We start from the raw sequence: 20581 nt of genomic DNA, 5'->3' as shown, positions 1-20581 counted from the left end.
GCGGCGCTCAGCCTGCTGGGAGTTGTAGTTTTCTAGCTGCTACAGCAGGAGGTAGAGGTGACCAACCAAATGGGCGGGCAACATGGGTGTTAGAACAAGGTTACTGAAGCTGGCATCTTGGAGCTGGCTCTATCATCACCAGAGCAACGATGAAGCATAGAGAAACTGCCCTACTACCCAGTCTGCCATTTTTATTCTTTCATCTTTTTCACTCAGAGCTTACTTTGCAACAGGTATTGTTCTAGGCACTGGGAATACGATGAAAAACAAAATAGAGCTTATATTCTGGTGGGCAGAGATTGACGAAATAACAGTGAACACACGTCACTGGAGAAAACAATATGTTAATAAGTAATTCAGATGCTTTATGCAGGCAATGTTAGAACATTGGTACACACACTACTTCATTTATGCTCACAAACTCCTATGAGATAGATACTATTATTACCCCCAAACTGGAACATAGGTTAAGCAACTAAAAGTCACACAGCAAAAAAGTAGTGACGCTGGGGTTTAAACCTAGGCAGTCTGGCTTCATATTTGATAAGCTTAACCACAATGCTAAATTGGTAAATAGCTATGTGGCATAATTTCAGGTAGTGATAAGTGTGTGAAAACTAAACAGAGAAAAGGGATGGGGTGACTCTGTAGAGACACTGCTCAGGGATGGCCTTTAGGAGGAGGTGACATTTGAGCAGAGGCCTGAAGGGATTGATGTACTTGTGAGCTGGACATATAGCTGGTCAAAGGTCACTTACCTTTGGTTTTCTCATGCCTGCCTGAAGGGCAAAATACTGCTAAACATGCTGTTTCCTCCACCGGAATGCACTTCCTTGTTCTCTTCCTAGAAAACACATCCTTCAAGGTCCAGTTCTGTGAAGAAGCTTCCACCTATTTTACAGTATAAATCTTCTCCTGCTCTGGACTCACATCCAATCCATTTGTCACAGTATAGCTTCCGGGGTGGGTGGGTGGTGTGATTACTCTAATATATTAACACATCCAGTCAAGCCAGTCCCTGTTTTAAAACCTTTTGAAGGCTTCCCATTGCTCCCAGGGTAAATACTCACCCCCTCTTCTACCTCTCAGGCCCTATTGATCTCACTATCCACATCCCACCCTGTCCAACACTCTGACCCCCCTACACTAGCCCATCTTCAATTTATATTAGTGGCCAAGCTTTCCCTCCCCAGGACTCTGCATCATTTGGTGAATGAATTAAGAAATTAATTCAGTTTCCCATCACTGACCCGATAACACACATCCAAGAATCTAATGATAAAACAGGCAAGTGGAGAGGTTCAGATTTGGTCTGCACTGGATTGCTGTTGTGTTTTCCCACCTAGGCTTCCTCCTGCCTCTTTTCGTTCATGACCCCCTCTCCCCACTCTCTGTGATCTCTTGTGTTCTCTCTGCCCTGTGAGCCTGCTCCAGGCATAGGCATACGTCCAGGAGAAATGATCAGAGAGGTGGTTCTCTAAGTGTGATCGTTGAATCAAAAGCATAGGCATCATCTGAGAATTTATTAAACATATAAATTCTCAGACCTTGCCTTAGACCTATTCAATCAGAAACCCTGGGCAGGGTGAGACCCAGAAATCTGTGCTTTAACAAGTGTGATGGTTAATTTTAAGGGTCAGTTTGGCCATCAGATTAAACATTATTTCTGGGTGTGTCTGTGAGGGTGTTTCTGCCTGAGATTAGCATTTGAATCGGTGGACTCAGTAATGTCAATTGCTCTCCCCAGTGTGAATTGCCATCATCCAATTCATTGAGGGCCTGAGAGAAAACAAAAGGTGGAGCAAGAAGGTATTTGTCCCCTGTTTATTTTTCCTGCCTCACTGTTTGAGCTGGGAGATTGCAATTCAACTTCTCTGGCTCTCAGACTGGGACTTACATCACTGGTTGTCCTGGTTCTCAGGCATTCAAACTTGGACGGAATTACACCAGCATCTTTCCTTGGTCTCCAGCTTACAGGTGGCAGATTTTGGGGCATCTCAGCTTCCACAATCACATGATCATAAATCTCTCTCTATATCCCTATCTGTATCCGTACTTATACCTACACCTATACCTATAATCCCCCACTGGTTCTGTTTCTCTGGATAGAAGATCTCTGGGCAATCAATTTCCCAAGGCCTGCGCAAGTTTGGGCACCAGTGAATCAGAATACTCTGTTTCTTGGCCAAAGTGATTGGTTCAGACTTCAGCATGTGGCCTTAAGTAGTAGACACCAAAATCATGGCCCCAACTCAGTCCAAGCCCTTTGTCATGTAACTTTGCCATGACAGGCATGGACTCTTGGCACTGGGCTGAATCATTTGCCTAGCTATGGCCAGTGGGACATTAGCAGAGTGGCACATGCAGGTGTGGCATGAATTTGCTCTCTTGCCAGTCTGCCGTTGCCATGATAATACACCTAGACCAGTTGCTGAAGGAGAAGAGACGTGGAGCAAAGCTGAAAACCCTTGTCCTCCCGACCAAGACCATTTTAGCTCAGCCAAAATCCAGATGACCCCCTGATAATTTGAGCAAGATCAGCTGCTTTGCCAAGATTAGCTGGTTTTATTTAAAAAAAAAACAACTTTTTGAGATAATTATATATTTACATGATCATTTGCTTTTCAAAGTTTAATATGCATACTGGGGATCTTGTTAGAACAGGATTCTGATTCTGTAGGTCTGGAGTGGAGTCCGAGAATCTACATTTCTAACAAGCTCCTAGGGAATGTTGATGATGCTGTTGTGTGAGCCATGCTTTGAAAAGCAAGGGTCTAGCCAACCTCCCATGTGACCCAGGACACATAAACAATAAATGTTTGTCACACATCTCTGAAGTGTTATGGTTGCTAACACAGCATTAATGTAGCCATAGATAACTGATACCCTTACTAAATCAAACCAGCGTCTTTCTTGAGATTTAATAAATGAATAGTGGTATTAATAAAGAGATCTTTTTGGATCAAGATATGAAGATGTGAAGGGGGAACTTCTAGTAGCTATCTTTCTCGGGCAAAAGAAAGGGTCTTCTTTGGAAGGAGCTCATCACACAAAGAGCAGAACTGAGAGGGGAAAGCTGGCATCGTTGGAGCCCCTGCAGTCAGCTGCGGTGCAGCCTTTGACTTCTCACGACTTGACCCACTGGACTGCCTTTTATCTTAAGCTCCTTCATTGCTACTCAAAGTGTGCTACACGATCCAGCAGCAGATCCTCAGAGAGCTTGCTAGAATTCTGGGCCCCACCTTGGACCTATTGAATCCAACTCTTTATTTTAATAAGGTGCCCAGGTGATTCATTTTCATATTAAAGTTTGAACAGTGCTGAGCTACTGAAACCTGGATTTTTTTCCCTATGATAGAATTAAATCCCCTTCATCGGTTGTGACAACAGAAACTCCAACTCAAGCTTCCCTAAATCATTAAGATATCTTTTTTTTTTTTTTTTTTGAGACAGGGTCTCACTCTGTTGCTTGGGCCTAGAATGCAGTGGCGTCATCAGAGCTCACTGCAACCTCAAACTCCTGGGTTCAAGCGATCCTCCTGCCTTAGTCTCCCAAATAGCTGGGACTACAGGCATGTGCCACCAGGCCCAGCTAATTTTTTTATTCCTTGTAGAGATGGGGGTCTTGCTATTAGCTCAGGCTGGTCTCAAACTCCTGGCCTCAAGCAATCCTCATGCCTCGGCCTTCTGAAGTGCTGGGATTCCAGGAGTGAGCCACTGTGTCTGGCCAAAGATATCTTTTACTTAAGAAGCCCCATCATAGAGCAAACTCCAGAGACTCAACTAAACCAAGCAAACATCCAGATTGTCTTCATCTCTGAGCTTTGTCTTCCTCAGTGTAGACTTCATTCTCACACTGTACCAAGATGGTCATGAGCAGGTTTAGGCCTGACCATCTCATTCTGGGTCTTCTTAGGCGAAAACCTTTACTAGAATCCTCCCACCCCAACCTGAGAAGACCTACTGGCCAGGACTGGGTCACATCCCATTCTTAAGCCAAGCACTGGCAAGGATGATCTGCATGAGCTGGTCACTCGAGGGCAGAACTGATGGATGTCAGGTTGCCACCATGGCGCATTGGTCCAGGTGAAGGAGGATGAGGCCTGGACTGCTGAGGAGATGCATTCGTTGTGGCTCATACATCCGTCTGTCCCCAGTAGGCCTTGCTGATAGAATGAAGCAATGCTGGGCCATTTCAACTTTCCTCTGGATCTGAGCCTCCCATCCTCTGCCAGAAGCCAAGAACTCAGCACAGAAACCAAAATAATACTGTTTTATTCCGATTTTAAAGCACAATAGTCCAAACAGTTCCCATCCCCCGCTGGAGTGTCCAGCCCGTCCCCCCAGACTCCCAGTGCCCCCTCGCACTCTGCCTTCCAGGAAGGAATAGCCACCCAGAAGGCAACGGAGCTCCAAGGCTCCAGGTCTTAGAAAAACACCCGAATCACTCCCTTCTCATTGCTTCCCTCCCCATCTCCCATTCCTTCCCTTGATCTCATTTCATTTTTCCTTTCCTCTCCTCCATCCTGTCCCCTTCTCCCCTCCCCGTCTCACCTCTCTCCTGCCTCCCCCTGCTTTTCCTCATCTCTCTCGTCTCTTGTCCTCTCCCCTCCACTTCTGTCCCCGCTTCTATCTTTTCTCCCCTGACCTCTCCTTCATCTGTCTTCTCCTACTGCACTTTCCTCTTGTTCTCCCCATCATCCAGCGCTCCCTAGACTAACCAGACTACTCTGGCCAGACTGCCATATCCTGGTGTCTTCACCCTCCCCCCAGCTCTGCCCACTTCCTTCCTTCTGCCCTGGCCTGACCCTGTCTACACCTCTCAGCACACATTTCCTCTCCCCAGGGAAGCCCTCAGAATCTACACTGGCCATCAACACCTTCCCTGGCTGTGGCTCCAGGACCTCAGAGACCACTGTCAGCTTCCCCTTGGACCCACAGAGGCAAACTGCCAAGATGAGGTCCCCCGATGACCCAGGAGGTGGCCAGAGGGACTGGGGTGGTCTCCTTGGCCTCAGCCCTGTTATCTTTGGGATAGAAGAATGCCCTCCCGCCCTCACAGTGGAAGGTGGTGGGCAGGGGCCCTAAGGGTCAGGGCTCTGGGGCTCTGCCCCAGCAATCCCTGAGCAGGTCCATGTGGAATAAGGCTGCCCCCGTGAGGAGGCGTGCTGCAAAGAGGTGTCGGCAGGGCAGACGACGGGCAGCGTGGATCGAGCAGCTGCAGCGCGTCAGGGCCCCATCCAGGAAGAAGTCCGAGGTGCCGTCCTTAAGGGCAAAGCCAGCTCCAGTCCAGTGGAAACCCCGAGTCCCGTGCTGCCTGGCAAAGGCTAGCTCCTCGGCCACCAGGTCTGCCAGCTCTGGCCCACAGGCTGCTCGGAATTTGGCCAGGGGCTCCCAATCTACCTCCTCCTCTCCTGAGGGGCGGCAAAGCCTCTTTGGTTCCCTTGGGCCTTCTCCTTCGCCTCCTTCCTGCAGGTTCTCCCCGGCAGCCAGGTACTCGCTCCTCGTGGCTGCCCATTCTGGATTGCCTTCAAATGCAGTCCCCACCCGGCTGCCACACAAGACTCCATTCTCCAGCTCTGGACACCTCCCTCCTGTGTCTCCCCACTCTATCCCTTGTCCTGCTCTGCTCTTGGGGCCCACAGACCGGGCTCCTCCTCCATCTCCATTCTCCATGCCTGTAACCCTTGTGTCCCCCAGCTGGACCAGAACTATGTCTTCCAGACCCCTTCTTCTTTTGACCCCCAACATCAATCCCTTCTCCTCTGCGATCTCTGGCCCTCGCCTCCTCTCATCTCCCCACTGAGGGCCCCTTTGGTCTCTGTTCTCAGGGACCGGTTCCAGGGGCTTCTCCAAATGGACCCCCCTCCAGTTTCTGACCTCCAGCCCCTTCCCTCTCTCTGCTTCCAACTGGGGCCCCTTCCACTCTCTGGTTCTCAGTCCGCTTGCCCTTTCATCGTGCAGCTGGGCCTCTCTCCAGGGCCTTCCTTCAATACTCCCGGCCCTCTCGCACTCAGACTGGATCCCCATCCGGTCTATGGTCTCCAGCACCCCACTCCTTCCATCCTCCAGCGGGGCCATCCTCCAGGTATATCCTTCCAATCCTCGTAGCCCCTGCTCCTCCAACTGGGCCCCCCTCCAGACATAACCTTCCAGTCCCCAATCTTTCTCACCCTCCAACTGGGGCCCCCTCCAGTCTCTGATCTCTGGCCCTCTCAAGTGCCCTTTCTCCAACTGGGACCCTCTCCAGACACTCCCTTCCAGCCCCCTCACCTTCTGGTTCTCCAACTGGACCCCTCTCCAATCTCGGATCTGCAAACCCCTCCCCTTCTCACTTTCTAACTTAGCCCCGCCCCTGTCCCTGGTCTCCAGTTCTCGTGCCCACTCTTTCTCTATCTGTGCCCCTCTCCAAATACTTCCTTCTTTCGGAGCCCCTCCCCAGTCTCCCGTGTCCAGGCCCCTCACCCTCTGGTTTTCCACCTGGCCCCCCCTTCCCAGCTCGCCCTCTAGCCACGCCCCGCCTCCATCTGGGCCCTCCGGCGCCGCCTCCCCGGCCGCGTCAGCCCACTGCATGGCCACCAGGTCGCGAAGGCACTGAGCCACGCTGCGCGAGGGGCTGAGGCGGCGCAGCAGTCGCCGGCGGTGGCTGCGCACCAGGGCGCACGCGTCCAGGTCGCGGGCCGCCTCGAAGGCTCGGAAGCGCACCCACATGTCGCGGCGGGGCTCCCAGTTGCGCTCAAAGTAGTCGACGAAGGCGGCTGGGCCGTGCGCGTGCAGCTCGGCCAGCGCCTCGTCGTAGGCAGCGGGCGACGACGCGCCGGCCAGGCGGCACAGGCGCGGCCACAGACCGGGGTCCTCGCGGCCGGCGCCGCCCAGCTCCTGCGCCTTGCTGAAGAGCGTCTCGAGGCCCTGCGCTCGGCAGATCTGCACGCGCGCGCACGGCAGCAGCTGGCGCACGGCGGGCAGCTGCGCTGCCACCTCTGGCCCGGCCGTGAGGCAGCGCACGCGGCCCTTGACATCGGGCGCGCTCTGCAGCAGCGAGGCGAGCGCGAAGCGCAGCAGGCTCGGCGTGCCCGGGCGCGCCACGCAGCAGGCGGCCTGGCGTGCGCGGCCCGCGCCGTCTACGCAGAGCACCGCCAGCAGGTCCAGCGCGCCCTGCAGCCCCGGCAGCCGGTCCACCAGGAGGATGCGTGGGAAGCGCCGCAGCAGCGCCCTGGTGCGCGACGTCAGGAAGAACACGGTCTCCACCACCGCCTGGTCTTCCACGAACACCAGCTTCACCTGTGGGAGGGGGGAGGGGGCGGGAAAGAGATTAGAGGACGCACGGTCGGCCCCGCCCAGCTTCCCCAACCTCTGTTTCCTCCTCTAGGGAAATGAGAATCCGCTCATTTATGCGTGCATGTGCATTTATTCTTTTGACCGGCAGGAGGCAGTGCAGGGGAATGGTTAAAAGCACGGGTTAGGAGTTTGAGATCCAGGCGCCACCATCTAATAACCATGTGATGTTTTACACACGACACTTTTAGCCTGTCTGAGCCTCCGTTTCCCCCGCTGGGAACTGAGTATTCATTCATTCCTTCACGTGCTGAGAAGCAGTCTAGGGCAGTGGTTCTCAAAATGTAGGCCCAAAATGAGCAACAGCGTCAGCATCTACTGCTTGGACCTGGACAGAAATGCACATGGTCACCCCAGACTTACTGAGTCTGAAATTCGAGGTGGGGCCTAGCGATCTGTTCTGACAAGCCCTGCAGGGATCCCCGTGCACACTCGAATTTGAGAACCACTGGTCTAGTGGTAACGAGCATAGAGTGTGGAGGCAGATCCTCTAGGTTGGAGTCCCACTCCTACCGCTCCTAACCTGTGATTTAACCTCTCTGTGCCTCAGTATCCCCTTTAACCTCCATATTCCCCGATTCCCCCTTCTAGGAATTGAATGTTCATTCCTTCATGCACCAAGAGGCAGGACGGTGGTTAAAAGTGTTGTCTCTGGGGCCAGACTGCCTGGGCTGAGATCTTGGAGCCCCTACTTCTTGGCTGTGTGGCTTCTGGCAACTTCCCTAGCCTCCATTTTTATATATTCCTCTGTGATTGGAAGGATGAAATGCATTAAAGCATTTATAACATTGCCTGGCACACATAATGTTACTATTGTTACTCATTCAACAAATAGCAAGTGCTCTCGAAGTGGTCATTATTACTATAATTACCGTCTCTGCTAATCATCCCAGCTAAGCCAACACTCCATCTCTCTCTGGCCCCTTTTGGCCCCGGCACTTACCACCCTCTGGCAGGTCATATCTTAATTTGCTGATTTGCCCATTGTCTGTTTGCCCCACAAGGATGAGGATGTTCTCTTTTGTATGTCTTATGCTATGGAGGGTATCTGGCCCAGAACAGCAGCTCAATGCATCCCGAATGAGTGAACTAATGCGAGGGTGTGCGGGGATATCTAGTGGCCACATCTCTGGAGTGGAGGTTCAGGAACAGACTCCTGGATTTGCCTCTTATTAGCTGTGGGACTTTGGGCAAGTGACTTCCTCTAGATGAGCCTCAGTTTCCATGTCTGGTAAAATGGGGAGGTCTGTTTAACGGGGTCATGATGAGGCTAAACTGAGATCATTCATGGCCAAGTCTTGCAACAATGCCTGGCATATTTCAAATCCCAGCTATCATTACTGTCTTACTTGATCTCTCAGCAGGATTCAGCACAGTGATCCTGCCCGCTTCCTGGAACATGGGTCACTCTTGGCCTCTGTCACCCTGAAAACTCCTGCGTTTCCTCTTTCCTCCCAGGCATCTCCTTTTCTTGCCTCTACACCGCTGCTCCACCTCTAAATATTGCCATGCCACAGAGCCCAATCCTCAGCCTGCTCCTCTCCTCTCTTCCCTATCTCTGTGCTTGTGCAAGGTGATTTCATCCAGTCACATGGCCCCCATCATCTCCGAGCTGGTAACTCCCAGGTCTGTACCTCTAGGCTCCAGACCCACCTAATCAACTGCCACTGCAGCAATCTGGCCCCTTGGGTGCCTCATATACCCCTCAAGACTAGCAGTCCAAAGTCACATTTGATTCTCACAAGCCCACTCCCTCAACCTGCCCTTCCTTGGTCAATGGCTCCACCATTCACACAGCAAAGGCCCCGCCTCAGCACTCAGGGCTGATGCTTGGTTTCTCTTTCCCCACCCTCTGCGTGCAATCCAACCCCAAGTCCTAGCACCATCCCTCAGAATGAGTCCAGAATCTGACCATTTCTCCCTACCCTTACAGCCACCAACCACCCTGGTTGGAGGCACGAGCATCTCTCACCTGGATTATTGTAGCTGCCTCCACAATAGGCTTCCTATGTCTGCTCTTCCTCCCTTGTCTGTCCCCAGATGGCTGCTAGGGGGGCATTTTCAAAACTCTAATCAGATCGCCCCCTCCTCTACTGGAAAACCCTTCCCAGGACTTCCCATCACACTCTAAATAAAACGAGAAGTCCACACCACAGCTATGGGCTCTGGGCATTCAGGCCCTTTGACCTCATCTTCTGTTTCTCTCACCCACTGTGGTCTCCGCCACTCTGGCTTCCTCATGATTGCAAAATAGCCACTTGATGGGGAGGGGAGATTAGCAGCTATCATCCAGGACCCCCGGGCCCCTGTACTGGGCCAGCTGCTAGGGCGTTGTCAGCCCGTTCCTGTAAGTGCTGACCACAGCTGCAGAACCAGGATTTGATCCAGTTTAACTACCGATCTCTCCACAAATCATTCTGCCATAATCCAACCTCATCCTACAATTCCATTTAAAAAGCGCTGCATGGTATTCAGTTTAAAAAAAACAATCTATTTTAAAAAGGGTCTAGTAGAGTCCAAAGAGAACAAGGAAATTGCTTTCCTAAGCCTGAAATCATATATTCACCACCTTAAATAGTATTGGAATTCAATACATTTTACCAAAAAAAGCCTAGTAAGCTTACCACTGAATTAGACACTGCTATAAATTTTTTCAACCATCATTAATTATTACACTCACAATTACTTTATAATTTATCTCAGATGTTCAATCTAGACCTGTTCTGTCCAATATGGTAGCCAATAGCTATATGTAACTGTTTAAATTTAAATTAATTAAAAATTTAAAATATATAAAAAAGTGCAGTTCCTTGTCACACTGGCCATACTTCAAGTGCTCAATAGCCACGTGAGGCCAGTGGTTACTCCACAGGACAGCATAGATCTGGAACATCTCCATGATTACAGAAAGTTCTATTGGACCCTTCACAGGGTGTTTCTTGGGAAGAACAGCTGAGACTTACTTACTTCATGGTGGACGGCAGGTAACAGTTACTAGCTCACTGAAGACCACTGGAGTAGGGAGTGCATGTGTACACCCCCATTTTACAGAGCAGCAAGCTGACTCGGGTGGGGCCTCAACCTTCTGAAGGCTGGAACTGACGGAGAGGGACCTGAGCTTCATTTCCAAACTGGGGAATAGCACAGCCGTGAAGACCATGGTCCTGGCTCAAGACAGTGTGGGTCCGAAGCCCAGCTCATTAAGTAGCTGTGTGACCTCAGGCCAGTTGCTTGACCTCTCTGTGCTTCAGTTTCCTTGTTTGAAAAATGGGAATGAGAACGGGAGACTCTTTCCTCACAGGGCTCTGGTGAGAGTTAAATTAATTACAATATGTAAAGCTCTGCGGCATACTTCTTGGAACTAGCCAGTTACCTGGGCCCACGCATAGATGGGTCTAGAGAACCATGGTGGATTCCCAGCTGATGAATTACAATATATAAAGCACTTAGGGTAGTGCCTGGCGCATAGTAAGTGCTTGATAAACATTAGCTAAAATTATTATCAATATTGTGTGTGGACAGAGGCCTGGGCTTGGGTTGGTGGCTTGAATGGGAGCTGGTTACTAGGCATGACACAGGGAGAGTGCTCCAGACCTGAATCTGGAGAATGGGTTCATGTCTCAGCTTTACCCTGAGTTGGGATCACATGAGACAAAGGCATACCCAAGTGGAGAAACCAGTTTTTCCTCCTTTCTTGTCTTTCTTTCCTTTTTTATTTTTAACTTCAAGTCCCAACCTGAAGTTGGAGCAAAGCCACAGAAAGATTCCTCATGGGGGAGCAGCATCCTCCTTGTTCCTCCAACACACCAAGCTTGCTCTAGGCTCTGGGCCTTTGCACTGGCTGTTTCCCCCTGCTTAGAACTCTTTTCCCTCTAATGACAGAATGGGGGTCTCTTCCTTCCATTCCATAGCCTCTGCCTTATCATCATTTCTTTAAAGAGGCCCTCCCTGACCACTCAAAGTGAAATAGCACCCTTGCAACTGTCCCTCACAAGCCCTCGCCTTATTTCCCTTGGTAATACTCATTGCTCCATAACATTATATGCCATGGCACCTCCTTTTCGATTCTTGATCTGGGCGGTGGGTTCAAGCGTGTTTTGACCTTGTGAACATTCATCAACTATATGCTTATCATTTGTGCATTTTCTATTTGTGTAGTTCAATTAAAAAATGTAAATAGCACCTTCCATCACTTGGGTTCCTCTTCTCCCTAGCACCCACACCTGGTGGCATCTGGATGTGTTTGTCCATTGTTGGCTTCTACCACTAGAACTGCGAAGTTGTTCTAGCAGCTACCTCTGCAAGGTAGAGCCAATAGCCATAGTGGCTGTATAAGTTTCAATTAATTAAAATACAATTCAATCAGTTCCTCAGTCATGCTGGCCATATTTCAGGTGCTCAATAGCCACGTGTGGGCGGGGGCTACCAAACTGGGCAGCGCAGAATCACAGAACATTTCCATCACGGAAGAAAGTTCTACTGGGCAGCGCTGCCCTAGAAGGCGAGTTCTCTGAGGGCAGCGACCGCATGTGTCTCGTTCGCGGCTGCATCCCCAATGGCTCGGTAAGTACTTATGGAACCAATGAAGGAATGAAGGAAGGGAAGGAGTGAAGGATGAGTGGGTGGATGAATGAATGAATGAATGACCCTCCAGTCTTGGGCGTGGCTCTCCCCCGCCCCCGTCCTGCCTCTCCCGAGACCCCCACCTTGGCCTCGGGGTCCGTGCGGAAGAGCCCCTCCAGCACGTGCAGGGCGTCCAGGACTCCGTGGTCGCGGCCCTTGCAGTAGGAGAGCAGGCGTCGCACGTCGGCCGGGGCCACGAACTGCTTGGAGATCTTGTTGGTGGTGCGCACCGGCAGGCAGGCGTTGGCCAGCAGGTGGCCCGGGCGGAAGTAGTAGGCGAACTCCAGCGGGCAGGCCGGGTGCGAGTGGGTCAGCTGGCACTCCGTCACCACCAGGCGGTCCCGCAGCGGGCTCAGCTTGACGATGATGAAGGCCGGGCAGCCGGGCTGGGGGGGCCTGCGGGAGGAACGACCACCGCCGCCGTCACATCCCTCTGCTGCCCTCTTCCTCCTTTCCTTTCTCTCTCTCTCTCTTTTTTTTTTAATTAAGAATTTTTTTCAAGCATAGAGGAGAGGGCTTTAAGACTATATCAGCTGTGTCACCTTGGGCAAGTCACTTCAAGTCTCCATGCCTCAGTTTCCCCACAGGTTAAAAGTGCTGTAGCAACCATCAAACCTTCCGAGGACGAAAAGTGTTGATAGGCATAAAGCACTTAAAAACAGTGTCTGGAACATGGTAAGCACTATGTGTTTGCTAAAGTTCTATACCCACCATCCCCAGCTCTATCAAAAGTGAATGAATGTTTTATTATATTTATCTCAAAAAAAATTTCAGAAGTGAAACGTCTCAGATAGTCCTGTATCTGCTTCTGGTTTAGCAATACCATTGCAAGTTGAGACCCTCTGTGAACCCTGCCCTAACAAATTCCGCTCTTTCTTTAGCCATTACCAAAATTGTGCATTTAGCATCCCCACATATGTGTTTATGCACCCATAAACAATGGAAGGCATGTTTCTATGTCATAAAACTTTGTATATGCAAAGAGGTGCTCAAACTCATTAGTTACCAAGGAAACAACAAATTGAAACCCTAAGGAAGTACCACCACACACTGCTAGAATAGCCAAATAGAAGAGACTGATAACATCGAGTGTTGACGAGGATGTGGAGCAACTGGAACTCTCACACGTCACTGATGGGAGCGTAAAATGGCACCACCACTCTGGAAAACTGTATGGCAGTATCTACCAAAGCTGATCCTATGCCTCTCCTGTGGCCCATTGATTCTACTTAAGATAAATGCCGGAATATGGCACATAGAGGTGTGTACTAGAAAGTTCATAGCAGTACTATTCATACCAGCCAAATACTTGAAACTCAAATATCCAACAACAGAGCAAGAAAATAAGTTGTGATATATTCCTAAAATAAAACACTAATCAACAGTAAGAATGAACAAACCATCACAGTCTCCAACAATGTGGATGAATCTCACAAAGCTACCATGTCAAAGAAGCCAGACACAAAGAGAACCCATGATATGACTCCTGCTTATATAAAGTTCAACAACAGGCAAAGTTAACCTCTGCTGTTGAGAAACTAGATAGTGGTTACCTGTAAGGGATTAACTATGTGAGGGGGAACTAGAACCCTTCTTGGGACTGGACACAGTTTGTTTCTCATTCTGGGTGCTTGGTGACATATGCATTCTACTTTGGGAAAATTCATCCAGCTGCACACGTATGATGTTTGCACTTTTCTGGATGTGTGTTATGCTTTTAAAGATAACTTAGAAGAGCATTGTTTTTGAGCATTGTGGTAGGAAGAATAATGGCTTCCCAAAATGTCCACATCCTGGTTTCTGGAACCATGCATAGGTTATCTTACATGGCAAAAAGGACTTTAAAGGTGTGATTAAATTAAGGATCTTGAGGCCAGGAGATTCTGGATAATGCAAGTGGGCCCAGTATAATCACAAAGGCCCTTATAACGGAAAGAGAGAAGCAAGAAGATCAGAGTTAGAGGTAAACTGAACGATGCCACCCTGATGGCTTTGAAAATAGAAGAGGCCTCAGGCCAAAGAACATGGGTGGTTTCTAGAATCTGGAAAAGTAAGGAAGTAGATTCTCCCTAGAACCTCCAGAAGGAAAGCAGCTTTCCTAAACCTTGATTTTAGCCCAGTGAAACCCATGTTGGCCTTCTGACTTCTAGAATTATAAGATAATAAATTGGTATTATTTTAAGCCACTATGTTTGCGGTAATTTGTTACAACAGCAACAGGAGACTAGGACAAGCATCGCATTCTATATATCCTTTTGCACCTTGCTCTTTCACTCATCAGATTTTCAAGACTTTTCAGTTTCATTCCTTTTACTTGCTGCCTGTGTGTTCCACTCCATGACTCTGCCAACTCTTATGGTGTTTCAATCCTCCTGTCTTACAAACAATGCTTCAACACTCTCTCTTACACATCTCTTTATGTGTATGAACAAGAGTTTCTCTAGGAAAGCAGTTCTCAAACTGCAGGGCATAGCTCATTACATGAAATCAATTTAGGCAGGTACAACCAGGATTGTAAAAAATGAAATAGAATAGAAAAAAATCAGAGTGTATTTCCCTGATAATAATATTTAAATTGGAATCTGCTTTCTGAAAGGGGGGGGTCAGTGTTTCTCCATGGAGGGTGGTGATAGCAGCATTTTTTTTTTTTTTTTGGTAGGGGAGTTTATAGAGCAGGGATAGTCAAACTTTTTTCTGCAAAGGGCCAGATAATAAATATATTCTGTTGCTATACTGCAAACACAGTCATAGACAATATGTAAATGAACAGGCATGGCTGCGTTCCAATAAAACTTTATTTATAAAAATGGACTGCAGGTTAGCATTGGCCCAAGGGCTTCCTAGTTAGCTGACCCTCATAACACAGAGTGCCCAGGGCCTGGCATGTAGTTAAGAAGCCCTAGCTTCTAGGTAGTAAATGCCAGTAGCATGGCCCCTGCAATGATGATTCTCCCTGAGAACCACCAGTATAAATACTTAAGAATTTTCTTGTTAAACCAGAAGGGCATCCTTGACACATCCCTTTTCCCCTGTATGCATGAGGTAAAGAAAAACCCAGGCATCCGCTAGATTTTAAAAATCTAAATAGAGTTTGAGGCTGTTTGCATTATTTAGAGTAACAAAATTAAAGCAAATTTGGAAAATCTTAAGTATACAAATCATTATAAATAAAATGCAAATGTACAGCCACCATGCTGGTATCAGGTGGAAGCCAAATGAATTGCCAACATTCATTTGTGATGTACCCAATATGGCAATTTCACAGGATTCTGACCCAGTACATTTTTCTAGAATAAATCATGGGCTTTTGTGAAACTCTCTGGTCTGGCCTCTTTCAGCCTAGTGTTTCAGGCCCTAGAACAGGCCCTCGCTCAGGGGAGGCCACCTCTTCTATGAAGACATCATCTCGCCAGAGAACACCTCGCCCCCTCTGTGGATCCCAGTGTCTCACATGTAACCATCTACTGCCTCAACACACCATTTTTGCAATTGCTCGCCACCTATCCAGAGAAATAATGCCACCTCTCTCTAAATGTAAACTCCACGTGGACAGGAATTTTTGTCTGTTTTTGTTTATCTCTGTCTCCCTGGCACCTAGAATAGCACTGGGGAGACAGAATGGCCTGGCCCCTGGAGGTGCTCGGTAAATGTATGATGACTGAAGGACTGAATCGCATTGTGACCTAGACACCTTGGCGCACCTTCTCTGGTATATGGCCCCCATTCCTTCTAAACCATCCATCACCAAGTCCTGCCCACTATGCCTTCCAAACCTCTCCAAACTACCCACTTTTTTCCATTGCCACTACCACCAACCTATTATTTCTTTCTTCCTTCGTGAAACATTCTTCTCCCTTCTTTTCACCTAGTCAACTCCTATTTATCCTTCAGGTTTCACAGCCAGAATCACCTCCTCCAGGAAGCCTTCCCTGACCATCTTCAGGCTAGGGCAGATTCCATCCATCACACACGAAGGTGATAATCTGAATTATGCCCATCTGTAATGCAAGCTTCCCACAGAAGCCCCAGCATTTAAATCACAGACAGCTGGCACATAGTAGGGGCTCAAAACATACTGCTCGGATGAATGGACAAAGAGGATGATACCTAGACCCCAGAAATCTTTAGGTGCTAGCACATTCAACTCTCACAGCTGAAACAAAGGTGAAGGGGAGAGGGAGAGGGAGAGAGAGATTGAAAGAGAAAAAGAAAAAGAGAGATGATGTAGTGATAATTAAAGGCATGGGCTTTGTAGTCAGACTGTGGGGGTCTAAATTCTGGTTTTCCCTCTTAGTAGCTATGTTATCTTGGGATAGTCCTTTAACCATTCTGTGCCTCAGTTTTCTCATCTGGGAAATAGGGCTAATAATAAGACTGGCCTCAGAGGCTTGTCAAGAGGACTAAGTATGAGGATTAAACTACACAAAGCGGTTAGAAAAGGGGCTGGTGCGTAGTAAACAATCAAGAGATGATAGCTGCTACTTTCAAACCATTTTTTCCTCTTCTACAAGTACCATTGCTTTGCTTTATTTTGTATTTCACTCATGCAACTTTATTTTTGATCTTTTAGGTTTTCAAGATCTTTGTGCTTTCAAAGGTTGGTGTGTGTTGGGAAAGGTTGAGCAGTTCTGTTCTAGAGAGAGAAGAGCTGAGAGAGGGGGACAGGGAGAGGAACTGGAGCTGGAGGGCTGAAGGTGCAAGCATGGTGACTTGGAGGGGGTCACTCGCAACCTCTGGCAAGGGAGGAGTGGCCAGAAAGAAAGGCCTGTCTGCTTTTCCTGGATCCTCCTCCCTGACATCACGTCTCTCTCCTCCAGACCATCTCCCACCCAGAGCTGACCTTGCTCACAGTCCCCTGGGGCTCCCCAGCACCCCCAGGATAAAGTCCCAGCTCCTGGACTCAGCCCTGCCAGGTCCAGGCCTTGACACCACTCTGGCCTCTTCTCCTTCCTTTTCTCACCCACTAACTTCTCCAGCCTCAGGCCTCAGCCTATGGGCTGTCCCTGGGCAGAGACACTGGAGAGACCCTGCCTTGAGCAGTGGGGGGTGAGGTAAGGAAGCCCAGAAATGATGGGTCCACATCATGGTTCCAGAACAGCTCATTAACCACCCCACTTTTGCACTCCCCATCCAGAGACCACCCCATCATGGACCCAGTCACCAAGTCTGAACCCAGGGCACTGTCCTAGACACCGCCACAGCCCTGTGTCTCCTGCCCCCTGGCTCTCTCTGATATTTGTAGAACACTTGGGACAGAACACCACGTGTTTGTTAAGTCAAATACCGTACACACATAGACATATAAACAAAACCCTTCAAGGTTCTGCTTACTGTTTACCTCCTCCAGGAAGCCTTCCAGAAGCACATCATAAGCCCTCAGTTGGAGCTGACCATTCCCTTTTTGTCCTCTTCCAGTCTCCCCCATCAGCCTTGTTCTCACTACTGTGAGCCACTATTTGCACTTTTTTTTTTTTTTTTTTTTTTTTATCTGTGTCTCCTCCATTAAGTTCTGAGCTGTTCCAGGGCCCTGACCAGCACTGGGTTCCAAATGCCCAGCAAAGAACATGCGCACAATAGATGCTCAATAGCTATTTGTTACACCGGATTGGGTTCTATTAACAAAGAGAGATTCCAGATTAGGCCTGCGTATCTTGCGAGCTGTAGTATTCTAGATTTCTGTGTCACGTGTGTGTTTGACATTATGCTGCTTTCAGATCTCCCAGTCTCTGGGATAAGTAGAGTTTCTGGAATAAGTAGTGACTAAACTCAAGAACACAGTAATTCCACAATACACATTTAACTAACTATGGGTGAGAATAGCTGTTAGAGTACACTCACTCTTTGCTGGACACTCTTCTGAATGATTTATATGTATTAGTTCATTTAATATTCACAAAATCTATGAGATAGATACTATTTCATCCCCCCATTTTCCAAATGAGGAAACTGAGGCCCAGAAAGGTGTAGTCACTTACTCAACAGCACTAGCTATTCATCAGCAGAGCAATGGCCCCACAGCCTGCTCTTGAATCCTGTAACAGCTGTCACTTAACCAGCTGCCCTGTGTTCCAGGCACCAGCATAAGTGCCTTTCTTATGCGTGATCTCACTACATCCTCACAACAGCCCCATGAGGCAGATACCACAGTAATCCCATTTCAGAGATGAGAAAACTGAGGCTTGGAGATGTGAAGTCCATTGCCCAAAGACACCCACCCAAGAAGTGGTGGAGCCCATCTCAGGCAGCTTGAAGGCAGAGCCTATGTTCTTAGGCACTCTGACCTTGTCTATGGCTCCCCAACCAAAGGTCTCAAATTCACACCTACAGAGGCCAGGCAGGCACAATAAGGAAGCGATGGGGTCTGGGGCAAACCTGAGCATCTAACAGGGGCCATCTAAGAGGGGTGGCCATCTGCCACATGGAAATGTGGGCCCACCTCCTCCTGTGTTTCAAGGGAAGCTGGAAACCCAACACTGTATGAGTAACCATCCCAGTTTAAAATTGGGGTTAATTAAAATACTCCCAGCCACCTGGGTGTGATTGCTGGCTCTCTTGGATTTCTTGCCTGTCCCTCCTTGTAGCATTACATAGTTGTAGGGGACTACCCATGAACTTGTTCTTTTAACGTCAGCCTTCTTGTCCAGTCTGAAAGTTCCATGAGGACACGGATTTTTGTCTCTCCCTCCTCCCCCCCACCAAAAATATCCCCAGCCCCCAGCATGGGACCTGACCCACCCTATATTTACTGAATAGATGGACCTTTTTCTTTGTCTTGTGGCTTTCCCTGCAGCTCAGTCTCCCAGTCTCTGTTCTTTGTATGTGTGCAAGGTATTTAGCTGTTGCAGTAGGCCTCTCTCCCTCCACATCTCTGGGTGGGGGGCTTTCTGCCTGTCCCTCCCCTCCCCATCCACTTCCCCTCCCCCCAGCAGGACAGCAGCACAGGCTCACGCACCCCACGGTGGGCCGACTGGGCGCGCGCACATCCTTGCACACCAGCCGCACGTAGCTGTACTTGAGCACGTCGATGAGCGTGTAGAGTGGGGGTGCGCTGGCCCAGCGGCAGCGTGCCAGGTGCATGGAGCTCTTGACGAAGAAGAGCGCCAGCCGCTGCTGGCACCACGCATCAAAGAAGCGGCTGAACTCTGCCCACGAGAAGAAGGCTCGCTCCCGCAGCTCCTGCTCCTCCTGCCCCGCTGCTGTGCAGGCTGGGAGCTCCCGCCGCTCCATCCTGGGGGCCTGAGTGCAAGCGGGGAAAACAGCTAGATATCAGATCCATCCCCACCTGGGGTATCTCATTTTCTCCATTCTCAGCCTGCCCCGTTGGTGCTGATGCCTCTGTCCAAGTAGGGTCTGGAGCTGGATGCCCAGTTTTCCCCAGATACAAATCTCTACCCTATCTTTGGTCCCCTCACCACCGTCACCCCCTGTTCAGTTGGAGCCTGTCAACCTGATCCCTAGATCCAACCTCCTCCACAGATGTGACCCTTAGGTACAGTTGCAGTCCTTTTCCCAAAATATGACTCTGAAGCTCAGCTAAAACCTCCTCCCCTTCCAGATGTGTCTCACCATTGGCAGTGCCTTTAATACCCCCATTCATCTGGAACTCCCCCTTCCAAGTGTCTACACTTAGCTGTAACCCACATCCAGCTGTGCCCCCTCTAAAAATGTTCCATCTCCAGATGTTTTCCCCACATGCAGGCACGAACTCCTCATCCAGTCATATTCCTTGTGCACCTGTGGCTCCCTACTCCCCAGATGTGTCTCAGACATGCCGCTGTTGCCCTCCCCCAGATGTGAACCCTATGGATCACCACGTCCAGCTGTGGCTCCTCCATCTCACAGATGTTCCCATCTCCAGATGTGCCCTCCACATCCAGTTATGGACTCTGCCTACAGGTGTGTGCCCACTTGTGGCCAGTTCTCCCCAGAAGTGTCACCAATATTCATCTGTGGTCCCCTTCCTCCTCACATGTGTCTCCCAGTCCAGCTGTGACCCCCTTATCCCAACTACAGCCACCATCCTTCTCAACAAGCGTCTTCTTTATAGACACAGCCCCTCATCCACAGACAGGCTTCTTCACCCCAGATGCTCCCCCATGTCCAGCTGCGCCTCCCTCCTCCAGCAGCCCCTTCCAGCCTGCTCCCGCCTCCCAATCCCTCCGAGCCCCGCCCGCCGCGGCCCCTCCCAGCCCCGCCGTCCCACCTAGCTGTGCCTCTCCCCTCCCCCAAATGTGCACCCTTCCCGCCCCTCCCCACTCACCTACCCGCCCCGGAGCGGCGTCCACTTCCCACAATGCTTCGCGCCGAGGCCCAGCCCGGCCCTTGCTCCCGGGATGCCCCGCGCGGCTTCCCGCCTCTCTTCCCGTCGTGCCACGCGCGCAGCTTCCACCGAATCTTCCTCTTTCCTCGCCAGTCACTCGTCCGACCCGCAGCCACACCTACTCCCGCTCGTCCAGAGCAAGGGAAAGCTCGGGCCGTTTCCCAGAGTGCTCTGCGGGAGGGCTTACGCCGCTTCACCCTCTTTCCTAGCCACCTCCCATTCGGGAGACTACAACTCCCAGCGTCCCTCGCGCAGCGACGGTGGCGCGGCGGTGCCCTGGCCTCGCCCCTCGGCTCGGCCCCG

The 20581-nt window shown here is 50.0% G+C and overlaps 1 protein-coding gene across 1 annotated transcript; it reads right to left on the bottom strand.

Moving 5' to 3' along the window:
* Nucleotides 1-4258: 4258 nt before the first annotated feature.
* Nucleotides 4259-20253, bottom strand: ZSWIM9 (zinc finger SWIM-type containing 9). Its single transcript, XM_069457576.1, has 4 exons — nucleotides 20219-20253; nucleotides 18911-19194; nucleotides 12042-12354; nucleotides 4259-7281 (listed from the first exon to the last, which is right to left on the bottom strand). Exons 2-4 carry the CDS (start codon nucleotides 19183-19185, stop codon nucleotides 5092-5094), a joined length of 2778 nt encoding a protein of 925 aa, XP_069313677.1. The 5' UTR covers nucleotides 19186-19194; nucleotides 20219-20253; the 3' UTR covers nucleotides 4259-5091.
* Nucleotides 20254-20581: the final 328 nt, after the last annotated feature.

This window comes from Eulemur rufifrons, chromosome 24, assembly GCF_041146395.1.
Source record: "Eulemur rufifrons isolate Redbay chromosome 24, OSU_ERuf_1, whole genome shotgun sequence".
Taxonomy (NCBI): domain Eukaryota; kingdom Metazoa; phylum Chordata; class Mammalia; order Primates; family Lemuridae; genus Eulemur; species Eulemur rufifrons.
Note: the sequence above shows the minus strand (reverse complement) of the source record. Positions and strands in the feature narration are given on the sequence as shown.

What these genes read in the sequence shown, in the direction of transcription:
- ZSWIM9 (XM_069457576.1), bottom strand. Translation starts at nt 19,185, where the DNA reads ATGGAGCGGCGGGAGCTCCCAGCCTGCACAGCAGCGGGGCAGGAGGAG. An exon ending in CCCAGTCGGCCCACCGTGGG is followed by an intron (nt 12,355 to 18,910) that starts GTGCGTGAGCCT and finishes TTCCTCCCGCAG; the next exon opens with GCCCCCCCAGCCCGGCTGCC. An exon ending in GCACGGACCCCGAGGCCAAG is followed by an intron (nt 7,282 to 12,041) that starts GTGGGGGTCTCG and finishes CCCCTCCCACAG; the next exon opens with GTGAAGCTGGTGTTCGTGGA.